This window comes from Panonychus citri, unplaced genomic scaffold (genome assembly GCF_014898815.1).
Source record: "Panonychus citri isolate SS breed McGregor unplaced genomic scaffold, ASM1489881v1 Contig00063, whole genome shotgun sequence".
Lineage (NCBI taxonomy): Eukaryota > Metazoa > Arthropoda > Arachnida > Trombidiformes > Tetranychidae > Panonychus > Panonychus citri.
The window spans coordinates 194895-207592 of record NW_026515468.1 but is presented as its reverse complement, the minus strand read 5'-3'; the positions used below and the strand labels follow the sequence as shown (position 1 = coordinate 207592).

General features: G+C 34.6%; 2 protein-coding genes across 2 annotated transcripts; both read right to left on the bottom strand.

Annotated features, from left to right (window-relative positions):
• Positions 1 to 2539: 2539 nt before the first annotated feature.
• Positions 2540 to 10226, bottom strand: LOC128386197 (pneumococcal serine-rich repeat protein-like). Its single transcript, XM_053345193.1, has 6 exons — positions 10149 to 10226; positions 9775 to 10073; positions 5143 to 9583; positions 4153 to 5087; positions 3834 to 4042; positions 2540 to 3767 (listed from the first exon to the last, which is right to left on the bottom strand). The coding sequence occupies exons 1-6, from the start codon at positions 10224 to 10226 to the stop codon at positions 3001 to 3003; spliced, it is 6729 nt and encodes a 2242-aa protein (XP_053201168.1). The 3' UTR covers positions 2540 to 3000.
• Positions 10227 to 10978: 752 nt separating this feature from the next.
• On the bottom strand, positions 10979 to 12560 carry LOC128386042 (E3 ubiquitin-protein ligase RNF146-A-like). Its single transcript, XM_053345003.1, has 3 exons — positions 12313 to 12560; positions 11947 to 12131; positions 10979 to 11878 (listed from the first exon to the last, which is right to left on the bottom strand). Exons 1-3 carry the CDS (start codon positions 12448 to 12450, stop codon positions 11443 to 11445), a joined length of 759 nt encoding a protein of 252 aa, XP_053200978.1. The 5' UTR covers positions 12451 to 12560; the 3' UTR covers positions 10979 to 11442.
• Positions 12561 to 12698: the final 138 nt, after the last annotated feature.

The window sequence follows — 12698 nt, the reverse complement described above, 5'->3', positions numbered from 1 at the left end:
TTATAACAAGTTATCGGTTTGTTTTCATTCAGATTGATGATTTGATTTTCTGATTTCTTTCATTAGCAATTTAGTTTTGATTGTTTTCTTAATTGTTTCATTTAATTAGAATCATTAGATATTTAGATATCCACTAATTGTTTTTTTCTTTTCTCAATAACTTTGATAATATTTTTCTCCCATTGGTTAGCTTATTTCAACCAATTTTCAATTCACGGCGAAACAATCAGTTAATTAACAATCGGATGTGAGATTTTCTATTAATAATTTACAATTAATAATGGAAACTAACCAGAGGATGGATACAATTAGGATTCGTAATCAGAATCTACAGTTAGTTGGGGAAAACACTATTAATTGTAAGCTGAACAACAACATGGTAACGACCTGATCATCATCCATGTTAATTGTTACAATGGATTAATTTTTGTTTCCTGTGTACATGATCAATGGATTATCGTAAATTGTTACTTGTAGATTATAATCAAAAAGATGAAGATAATCAAAACCAAATGATCCCAAGTAAAGAGTAATGAAACTGATTGCTCTTTGATCCGATGTAATAGTCGATTGATTAGATGGAAGATCGTTAATTGTGTTTACGTTTAAATAGCAAAAAGATTCAACTTTTCAAAGGTTTAGATAATTTTGATGTTGGAAACTAATTCCAACTTAATTGTTTGACTTTAGTTTTATTTCATATTCTTTGCTTTCTTATTGTTTATGGTAGTTAACATAATTATGATTCTGTTGTTTTCCCGTGATGTTTTTCATGATGCTGAAGATGATGATGGTATAATTAGCAACTTTTCCCAAGGAAAAACTAATTCATCGGTATGAGAATTGACCTTAAATGTCGGGCTACTTGTTAAATGGTCAAAAGCCGAAAGTTTCTTCCTTGATTGGGCTCAACTTTTCTGTTACGATCACTGTAATAATCACTGGGATGATGATGATAATCATAATAACGGTTCTTAACTGTGACATCTCGTAATTGTTATTGTTCAAATTTCCAGGTTACTTGGGAAAGAATGAGAGATAAAAAGATCGCACGGAAAATATTCTCGTGCTGAGGGTTAACAATGATGTAAGAAAACACGCTAGCCATTGATGGACAATTCTTATCACCTTAATTCTTATTCATTCATCTTGAAATTACTCATTTACTCTCTCTCTCTCTCTCTCTCTCTCTGGTACAGGTCATTGCATGTATTTTGAATGACTGACAATTCCCATCAGCATCTATTTCCTCCGATATCAGGCCAAGTTAACTGATCAAGTCTGACGATTCAATTGAATAATAGTTCTCACCTTTTTATCATCATTTTCACTCTCAATCTCATGTTCATCTTTTTTGTTCACAATCAAAACTGAATTTGGAAATAATTTCTATCCTGATGCCGCCGAACTTTTTTTTTTACTCTTACCTGTACTTTTCTTTCAATCTCTTTCTCTATTGTTGATGATTAAATTTGAATTCTTATATGAAATAGTCAATTCAAACATTGAAAAAAGTCCGTATTCGTCTATTGTTATAATTATCAGTTCGTTAACATCTTCATCTTCTCATGACTAACAACTAATCGTTTTGGTTTCTTTTGTTGATCCTGGTTCCACTTATGAACTTTGACATGACCGAAAAGTAAACCGAAATATACAAATGATCACGAAACTATTAATTCTTTATTGTTATCATCAAGATTATTTAAATATCTCATTTTCACCGAAAATCTTAATCATTGCTAACCAATTGATTCAATTGTTCCGTGTAACTTTAATTTCTGATTGATTTTCAGTCCATTTCTTTAATCGTCCCACCAACTATTCAAATTAGATGTTAATTGTAAAGTATTTTTAACAATTTAACTAATTACCGACACTCTTCACCTTCAGTTCCAATCATAATCACTGGTTAATTTGATCAAACTTCAAAAGTTTTCAATTAAATCGCCCGAATTTAGGTTAACCTTTACAATTAAATCGACGAAGAAATTTTTTCTTTTCTAGGTCAATGGTCTTTTCTAATGGTCATTTAATTGTTGGTCAATACTTGGAAAGCCAATGACCTAAGGATCAAGATGATTACTATGATAGAAACTTGTTAAACTAGTTAACTCAAAGACTCTCATCTTTGCCTTAGGGCATTTATCATATTTTTCATTTTACTTTTTCAGAATTTCAATAATATGATATCCGAGCATTTAATTAAAATCAACTGAATTGAACTGAATTATCAAGAAATTGATTCAACATCTAATTGTTGGATCAACAACATCGATTAGAATTACAAATCCCAATGATTACAATCAACAATTAAGCAGTAATTAACTATTATTATTATTATTAGAGAATTGTAAATGAAAAATTCACTTGTAATCATTTAATTATCACTGGTATCATTTTAGAAGTAAATTAATTGCTCCCAGATTATTGAACATCCAATAACAATTAGATTTACTAATCACTCATTTTCCAGGAACAAAATCATTGATTCCATTGATTGTGATCAATTGATGTAAGAATTTATTTATTATCATGATTAACAAAGAGAGAAAAAAATTATTCGTTTATTATCAACAATTAACAACAATCCAGCCTTTTGACTGTTGGGCTTAAATCATAACAATTAACAAACAGAATTATTTTCAATCAAACTTACAATTTCCCAGCGGGACTAAATTAAATGAGTCTGAATGTTATTAACAACCAGTTCCTAAATCAAATTAACATTGATTAACATTAAAATTGAATGTTTTTTATTATTTCCAATCTTAATTGTTCAACGATTAACTTTAATCACCATGAATTTGGAATCAACATTTAATCAGATTTTTAATGTTTATTTATGTTTCCATTATATGGTTAGAATATGATTAATATAATTTGATTGTTTCGTTTCAATTTTGTATTTTAAATTGTTCGGGAATTTTTTTTCTCTTTTTCTTTCAATAGGTTGACCATTGGAGTTTTCCAATTAGAGTTAATTGTTATTATCGATTATCATCCGATAATATCACTGACCACACTTTCCACTCCTGATGTGATCTCTTCCAAAAGTCCAGTTCCATGTTCCATGAATTCATCATGTTCGATGAGACTTAGAATTAGCCTTTGAACTGAATCAATTTCCTCGGCTGTTGATTGTTCATTGTGCGATTGTTGTAATTGAACCGCTTTCAAAATCATTTGTAATTTAATTGCTTGTTGAATTTCTGGTGGCTGAATAATCATTATTCTGTATATTCTTTGTAGCTGTTCAATTGTGCTCGATTGTGATATTTCTCGTCTTAATTGTAAAATTATCAAGTCTTCTGTTTGATCGCCAGTTAATTGTTGATTGGTTACTTTTAATTGATTTCGTAAAGCATTTAGTAGATTCATCAAGGATTGACTGGTTCGATGGTGAGTCGTGGCTTGACCTTCATGCGCTGATTTGATTCGATATTTAGCCTCAGCTGATGATGAACTTTCTAATTGTTGATTATTTAATTTCTTTTCAAGTGCTAAAGTTTCATCTTGTTCTGATTGTTTGCTATTTATTTTTGATTTTGATGATTCAATTGCTTGAGGTTGATCTGCAGTTAGAACTGATTGGATTTGAGATGAAGACGAGGATGAGGATGAGCTCGAACTTGTTGATTCTGATTGAGATAAATTCACTTGTTTTTGATCCTGTGATCTTCGTTGAGCTGCTTGAGACGAGGAATCATCCTGGTTACCTTGAACATTTACCTTTGGAGATGAAGCTGATCGAGGGATTGAATGGACTTTGTCCAAATGTTTGATTGTTTTCGTTGGTTATTAGTCGATTGTGATTCCCTGAAGATGCGAACTGTCCTTTAAGATTTGACTCAAAGTTAATGGACTTTGAAGTGATTCTGAGTGAGATGCAGCTGAAGACGGCGAATCTTGAGATGATGATATTGCAGAAGAAGGTGTTTGTTGTTGATTTATATCGAATTTATCAAGTAGTACAGCAGAAGACGACGATGCTGATGCGTCTTTTTGAGCAAAGATTAATGGTGTCAATCCAACTTCTGCACTAGAAGATGCAGTTGATTGCGCTTTTTTCAAAAGTTCGGAGTATTCAAGAGCAGCGAGAAATTGTGCTTGATTAGTGCTCAATCTCTCAGCTGATTCAGGTAATGAAACTGATTCTTCCAAAACGGAAATTGTGATTCAGCTTTAGACGAAGAGGATGCGGCTGCTGACGACGACGCTTTAGAAGATAATAACTCTTTCTGAGGCCAATTGTTAGGCGAATCAAAAGTTACATCTGATTCTGATTTCGCGGATGCTGATGCAGAAGATGCCGAAGAATAACTAGTAAATGGCTGCTGATTATTGGGTATATTCCCCATTCCATTTTGGTTGGACATTTTATTTTGGAAATTCTGAGCTAATGCTTGAGCCGCGAGTTCTTGTTGTTGGTCGTAACTCAATACTCCAACTGAAGCTGCAGCTGATGCCGATGATGAAGATGAGTCTTTTAATACTTTTCCAAATGGAGTATCCATCTCAGCTTCTAAAGAAGCGGATGCGGATGCAGATGACGACGATTTAGAAGATATTAACTCTTTTTGAGGCCAATTGGTTGGTGAATCAAAAGTTACACCTGATTCTGATGTCGAAGATGCTGATGCAGAAGAGGACGAATATATCGCGGATTGTTGGTCGGTATTTGGTTTATTCCATTGGTTTGATTGTTCTTTTTGTAAATTCTGAGCTAATGCTCGAGCTGCAAGTTCTTGTTGGTCGTAGTTCAATACTCCAACTGAAGATTCAGCTGATGCCGATGATGAGGAAGAGTCTTTCAATACTTTTCCAAATGGAGTATCCATCTCAGCTTCTAAAGAAGCGGATGCGGATGCAGATGACGACGATTTAGAAGATATTAACTCTTTTTGAGGCCAATTGGTTGGTGAATCAAAAGTTACACCTGATTCTGATGTCGAAGATGCTGATGCAGAAGAGGACGAATATATCGCGGATTGTTGGTCGGTATTTGGTTTATTCCATTGGTTTGATTGTTCTTTTTGTAAATTCTGAGCTAATGCTCGAGCTGCAAGTTCTTGTTGGTCGTAGTTCAATACCCAACTGAAGATTCAGCTGATGCCGATGATGAGGAAGAGTCTTCAATACTTTTCCAAATGGAGTATCTATCTCAGCTTCTGAAGAAGCGGATGCGGACGCAGATGACGATGATCTAGTCGATAATAATTCCTTCTCAGGCCATTGTTGTGAGAGATTTACAGTTTCTTTTGTATCTGAAGAGGCTGCAGCAGAAGAAGCCGTCTTAACGGATTCTTGCACGACTAAAGATTTGGGTAAGATTAATTCAGAACTTGATGAAGAGGATGCAGATGACGTCGATTTAGAAGATGATGATTCTTTCTGTGGCCAATTGGTAGGTGAATCAAAAATTACATCCGATTCTGATTTAGAAGACGCTGAAGCAGAAGAAGCCGAGTAAATAGCTGATTGTTCTTTTTGTAAATTTTGAGTTAATTCTTGAGCTGCAAGTTCTTGTTGCTGATCGTAATTCGATGTCTTAGCTGAAGAATCAACTGAAGCTGATGATGCGGATGAATCTTTGAATGCTTTTCCATACTGAGTGTCATCTTGTGCTTCTGACAAAGAGGATGTAGACGCAGCCGACGATGATCTAGTTGATAATAATTCCTTCTCAGGCCATTGTTGTGAGAGATTTACTGTTTCCTTACTATCTGAAGATGTTGTAGCAGAAGACGCTGAATAAATAGTTGATTGTTGCTCGTTATTTGGTTTACTCCATTGATTTGATTGTTCTTTTTGTAACATCTGAGCTAATGCTTGAATTGCGAACTCTTGTCGTTGATCGTAACTCAATACTCCGGCTGAAGATGCACCTGATCCAAATGATGAGGCTTCCAATGCTTTTCCAAACTGACTATCAACTTCAGCTTCTAACTTAGATGATGCGGACGCAGCCGACGACGATCTAGAAGACGCTAACACCTTTTTAGGCCATTGTTGTGAGAGATTTACTGTTTCCTTACTATCTGAAGATGTTGTAGCAGAAGAATCAGATTTAATTGATTCTTTCAGGACGGATGATTCAGGGAAGATTAGTTCAGAATTAGATGAAGAGGACGAGGACGCAGATGATGATGATTTAGAAGATAATAACTCTTTCTGAGGCCAATTGTTAGGCGAATCAAAAGTTACATCTGATTCTGATTTCGCGGATGCTGATGCAGAAGATGCCGAAGAATAACTAGTAAATGGCTGCTGATTATTGGGTATATTCCCCATTCCATTTTGGTTGGACATTTTATTTTGGAAATTCTGAGCTAATGCTTGAGCCGCGAGTTCTTGTTGTTGGTCGTAACTCAATACTCCAACTGAAGATGCAGCTGATGCCGATGATGAAGATGAGTCTTTTAATACTTTTCCAAATGGAGTATCCATCTCAGCTTCTAAAGAAGCGGATGCGGATGCAGATGACGACGATTTAGAAGATATTAACTCTTTTTGAGGCCAATTGGTTGGTGAATCAAAAGTTACACCTGATTCTGATGTCGAAGATGCTGATGCAGAAGAGGACGAATATATCGCGGATTGTTGGTCGGTATTTGGTTTATTCCATTGGTTTGATTGTTCTTTTTGTAAATTCTGAGCTAATGCTCGAGCTGCAAGTTCTTGTTGGTCGTAGTTCAATACTCCAACTGAAGATTCAGCTGATGCCGATGATGAGGAAGAGTCTTTCAATACTTTTCCAAATGGAGTATCTATCTCAGCTTCTGAAGAAGCGGATGCGGATGCAGATGAAGACGATTTAGAAGATATTAACTCTTTTTGCGGCCAATTGAATGGTGAATCAAAAGTTGCACCTGATTGTGATGTCGAAGATGCTGATGCAGAAGATGACGAACTCATAGCGGATTGTTGGTCGATATTTGGTTTATTCCATTGGTTTGATTGTTCTTTTTGTAAATTCTGAGCTAATGCTCGAGCTGCAAGTTCTTGTTGTTGGTCGTAACTGAATGTAATGGTTGAGGAAGGAACGGATATCGACGGAGAAACTTGTTCTCGTGAAAACTCCAAATTGACTTTTTGATCATTAACTTGGCCTTCGTTAGGTACATTATGATAGAATTCAAGTTTAGGTATCACAATGTTCGGATTAACATAATCAGATTCTTTTTTATATTCTGTTCCATCTGGAGGTCTTTTCATTCGTATTTGAGTAACTCGAGAAGTTATCGATGGACTCGAAACTTCCGATGAACTTGGTGTCGGGGAAATTCGTTCCGTTATTTGTGATGGTTTAGTGTCGATATGAGAAGATGGAGATGCTGTTATTGTGATTTTAGATGTTTCAGGTTTGTTAGTTGATTCTGACGGAGCTTTCGTAACTTTAACGGAGATCTGTGTCTCTTGTGTTGGTTCAGTTGTCGGTGAAGATACTGATGAGATGATTGGAGGCAATTGTTTAGTATGAGTTTCTGATGATGAAGAGGCAGAGGGAGATTGGAATGAAGATGTCAATGAATTTGAATGAGGTACTGGTGATGCTTTTGTCTCAAGGGTTGACTGAGGTGATGGTTTCGTAGTCAAGGTTACTTTAGGAGACACAGATGAGGCCGTCGAAGGCAATTGTTTAGTCTGAGTTACTAATGACGACGACGAAGGTTTATCAAAGGAAGATTCTAATGTTGCTCTTGGAGAGAATGATAAGCTTATGGAAGAAGCCTCGTTCGAAGGTTCAGTCGCTGTTGAGGAAGAAAATCCGGATGAAGGAGATAAAGAAGGAAATTCAGTTTCATCTGACACAAGTTCCGAAAGAGGTTCAGTGTTTGGAGAAGCTTTTGATATAGTAGAAGATGAAAGAGTTGATGATTCTTGTGAAGGAACATTTATTTTAGAAGATTCTATTGAAGAAGAGGATGAAGAATATTTTGATTGTTCTTTTTGTAACATCTGAGCTAATGCTTGAATTGCGATCTCTTGTCGTTGATCGTAACTCAATGTAATGGTTGAGGAAGGAGTAGATATCGACGGAGAAACTTGTTCTTCTGAAAACTCCAAATTGACTTTTTGATTATTAACTTGGCCTTCGTTAGGTACATTATGATAGAATTCGAGTTTAGGTATTACAATATTCGGATTAACATAATCTGATTCTTTTTTATATTCTGTTCCATCTGGGGGTCTTTTCATTCGTATTTGAGTAACTCGAGAAGTTATCGATGGCGAGGAAAAGTCCGGTGCACTTGATGTCGGGGAAATTTGTTCCGTTGTTTTTGATGGTTTAGTTGTCGGTGAAGACAAGGATGAGACCGTCGAAGGTAATTGTTTAGTATGAGTTTCTGGTGATGAAGAGGGAGATTGGAATGATGATGTTAATGAATCTGAATGAGACACTGGTGATACTTTTGCTGTCAAAGTTACTAGAGGAGACGAATAAGGTTTCGTAAGAGTTACTGAAGATAAAGATGAAGATACCGAATCGTGTGTAACTGATTTTTGTTGCTTATTAGATGTAGTCTGTTGATCTGCTTGGGCTGAAGTCCACACTCCATTTTGGCTTGACTGTTTACTCTGTGAAATCTGAGCTGATACTAAAGCTGCGAGTTCTTGTTGTTGATCGTAACTCAAAGTCTTAGCCTGGGATCCAGTTGATATCGATGAAGAAACTGTGGCCTTCCAAGATGGAAATTCATGTTCCTCTGATCGGGTTGATGGCGAAGATTTTGAAGAGGAAGCTTTTTCTGTCGATAAAGATATTGGCACAATTATTTCCTCTTCTGATTTAGAAGATGAACTTTGGGTATTCAAAGTATTTCCTTGAGTTTTGATTGTTAATGTTGGGGAAATTCGTTCCGTTATTTGTGATGGTTTAGTGTCGATATGAGAAGATGGAGATGCTGTTATTGTGATTTTGGATTTTTCAGGTTTGTTAGTTGATTCTGACGGAGCTTTCGTAACTTTAACGGAGATCTGTGTCTCTTGTGTTGGTTCAGTTGTCGGTGAAGATACTGATGAGATGATTGGAGGCAATTGTTTAGTATGAGTTTCTGATGATGAAGAGGCAGAGGGAGATTGGAATGAAGATGTCAATGAATTTGAATGAGGTACTGGTGATGCTTTTGTCTCAAGGGTTGACTGAGGTGATGGTTTCGTAGTCAAGGTTACTTTAGGAGACACAGATGAGGCCGTCGAAGGCAATTGTTTAGTCTGAGTTACTAATGACGACGACGAAGGTTTATCAAAGGAAGATTCTAATGTTGCTCTTGGAGAGAATGATAAGCTTATGGAAGGCGAGGGGTTCGAAGGCGAAGTTACTGGTGAGGCGGAATGAGACGGAATTGTGGATGTTTTGTAAGAGGAAGATGGAGTTTTCGAAGATGCGACAGATTCAGATGCTTTCACAGACACCGATTGTTGTTGCTTACTCATCGCATCAGCCAATTCACGAACAAACTGTTCTTGTTGGTTGTTCGCTGTGGAAGCTGACGATGTTGACGAAAAGTTGATGCTTTCGTAGTTGGAAACTGAGGTATATTCACTTGAGCTTTCAACGAAGAGGGCGAAGAAGATTCTTTATGAGAAAAAGATTTCGGGAGAGTAACTTTTACCTCTGGTTCTGCAGATGCTTCAGAAGAAGAAGATTCAGAACTGGAAGATTCTTTCATGGATAAAGATTCTGGTGAGAATAGTTTAACTTGTGATTCGGAGGAAGAAGATGTTGCGGAAGAAGAGGACGAAGAAGAATAGAAAGTTGCTTGTTGCTGAATTTTCGGTAAATTCCATTGAGCTGATTGTGCTTTTTGTAGCATTTTATTCAATTCAAAAGCTGCGACCTCTTGTAGGTCAACACTCGAACCTCGAGCTGATGATGAGGCCGAAGAAGAGGTCGATTCTTTCCATGGTGCAAATTGTTGTTCAATCGCTTCGACGATTGATGATGAGGATAATCCTTGATTCGGAAAAGACACTGGCACATTTACTTCCACCTCTGATGTCGACGATGAATCGGCAGGTCGGTTGACCAGAATACCGAAAGGGTTAGTTAGCAAATTGTTGTTTCCCTTTCAAAAAGAAATTACAAATGATTGATTAGTGGAAATGGAAAAATTTCATTTTAATTATCAATTGATTTTTACCCGATTTTCGATTGATGAAACAATTGGATTGAGTCCAGTTAATTGTTGACCAAACCCATTGGTCCATTGTTGATTCATTGCTAATGACTGAGTTGGATTCCATAATTGTTGTTGATTTGTGTTAATTTTTGATTCAATTTTTGATTCTATTGAATCAATTGCTGTCTTGATTTTTTTCCTGGTTTACGACATTTACGAGCTGATTGTGATTGATTAATTAGGCAACAAACAATTAAGAAAAACAATAAGATGAAAATTTTATCATTCATATTAATTTGATTCAATTGTGAATAGATTTAGACACTTTTAGAAAAAAAGATTGACAATTAACTTTAATTGCTGTGACTAAATGAACCATTTAGTTTATGAGGAACAAAAATTGAAAATTAATTGGCTTTGGTCAATTTAATTGTAACTGATCAATTTGTAACAATCAGATTTACCAATTGGCCATCAATTTATTTTATTAATTAATCAAATTTGACATCGATAGTCAACAATTTAGAGACAATCTTAATCAATCTGATTCTATCCAATTGTTATTGTTGAAAATTGAAGCAATTAAAAAAACTTTGGATAAACTTAATCAGTGGGTTAACTAACAATTTAACTCTGGTTTTTAATTTAAATTATAAATTATAAAAAACAATGAAAGCAATTAAAACGCTAAATTGTCAGATCATAAATCACAATCACTCAATTGATTAGCATAAATTGTAAAATGTCAATTGTTTTGTAAATCACAATTAACTGTTTCTGATAAATCAAAAGTTGATCAAATGTTGTAATCAAATTAAACACCAGTCAATAAGCGTGTTAATCATGATCAATAAATTTAAATTACTTTTTAATGATTGATTATTAATTTTGTTTCTCTCTATATCAACAATCAAGATGAATTCATTGAATTAAAGGTCACAATTAATATAGATTGTTGTTAATAACAAAATAACAAATGATTCTGATTTAAATATATTTACAAAATAAATGAAATCAATGGTTATGTGTTTGAGTGTACAACAATTAACGGTTAATTGTCATGTTAATTGCGCCATATTATGAATTTAAATTCATTACATCCAGGAGACGGCAGTGAATGAGTATGATAATATTAATAGTTTACATTATGATACAGTTAATTAACACAGTTGCAGGTTTAAGTGTTGATGTTGATTAATTAGATGAGGAAAACAATCAATAAATCAATAAAGTTAAACCTAATCAATATTAACACGTACAAAGATGATGGTAAATAAACTCTAATTGTAAACAATCAGTGTGTTTGCTAACTTAATTACCATTCAGGTTCCTCTTTAACTTTAACAATTTCATCACAATTATCGATTATTTCTTCCTTAATTTGATTTAATAACGAAACTGAATCAACCATTGGTAATGGTAAAGAATCAACATCGTCAACTTTTTCCCTTTTGATTGTAATTCCTGAGGGTAGATTTGATTGTGAGTCTTGATCATCTAATAGATTATCATTGTCTGATTGTTGTTCCTGTTGCTGTTGTTGTTGACTGATTGAACTTGTACCTTCACCAGAATCACAATTAGCTAATCGTTTTCGTTTTAATTTCACTTTCAATAATCTCTGAGAAACACCAGCGATTCCTTTGATCTCTTTCCTATCTAGATCAATGCTCCTTTTGATGTGTCTTCGTTTACCAGGAATATCTTTACGAAATTGAATCATTTTCGTGAAATCAATTACATAAGTATTACTGTAGTTGGAAAATTAGAAAACAAGTTAATTGAGTTGACAAATCAATTGCAATTGTAAACAACATACCCAGCAATTAACACTTCACAAATGGGTCTCTTATTTTGATAGGCATTCTCCATGTAGCCATTTGTGATTCTATCAAATAGCCAATAACCATTTCGACCTTGGTAACTCCACTTTGCCGATTTAGCCGATAATTGGATTGATTTTTGCTTCAAATCAGGAGCAATGAATACGGAACTTGGATAAGGCTGAAAGAGAAGACAATTTTGTTAGAAACAACAAAGAAACAAGGAGAGAAAAAAAATGTCACCAATTCTAAAGGGTAAGAATTATAGACATTCTCATCGTTTTGAGGGTAATTAAAAGATTGTCAATTGGCCATCGACATGTTGGAAATGATTGAAATTGATTAACAATCAATTAAATTACCTGACGACAAATGGGACAATTCATATGAGAGGTTGAAGATCCTTTTAGACACAAGTAACAGAAAACATGATTACATCCCAATACTATGGGAATATTTGGTTTACCCAAGCAAACGGGGCAATTGGAAGGATCTGTCATAATTAGGAAACTTAATTATCACAAAAAGAAATGGGAAATTTAATTAATTACAATCAATTAGATTGAGATAATCGGTTCAAGTCTAAAGTGACAAAACAGAAACAACAAAAAAACTGAAAAAAAAGTCTAAACATATGATTGACTTTTACCCGCGAAAATCAAGAATCAGCTGAGAAATTTTCTTTTCTTTCAACAATTAATTAATTTGGAATTAATTAACAAATTTCCATTAAATTACCTCAAATACT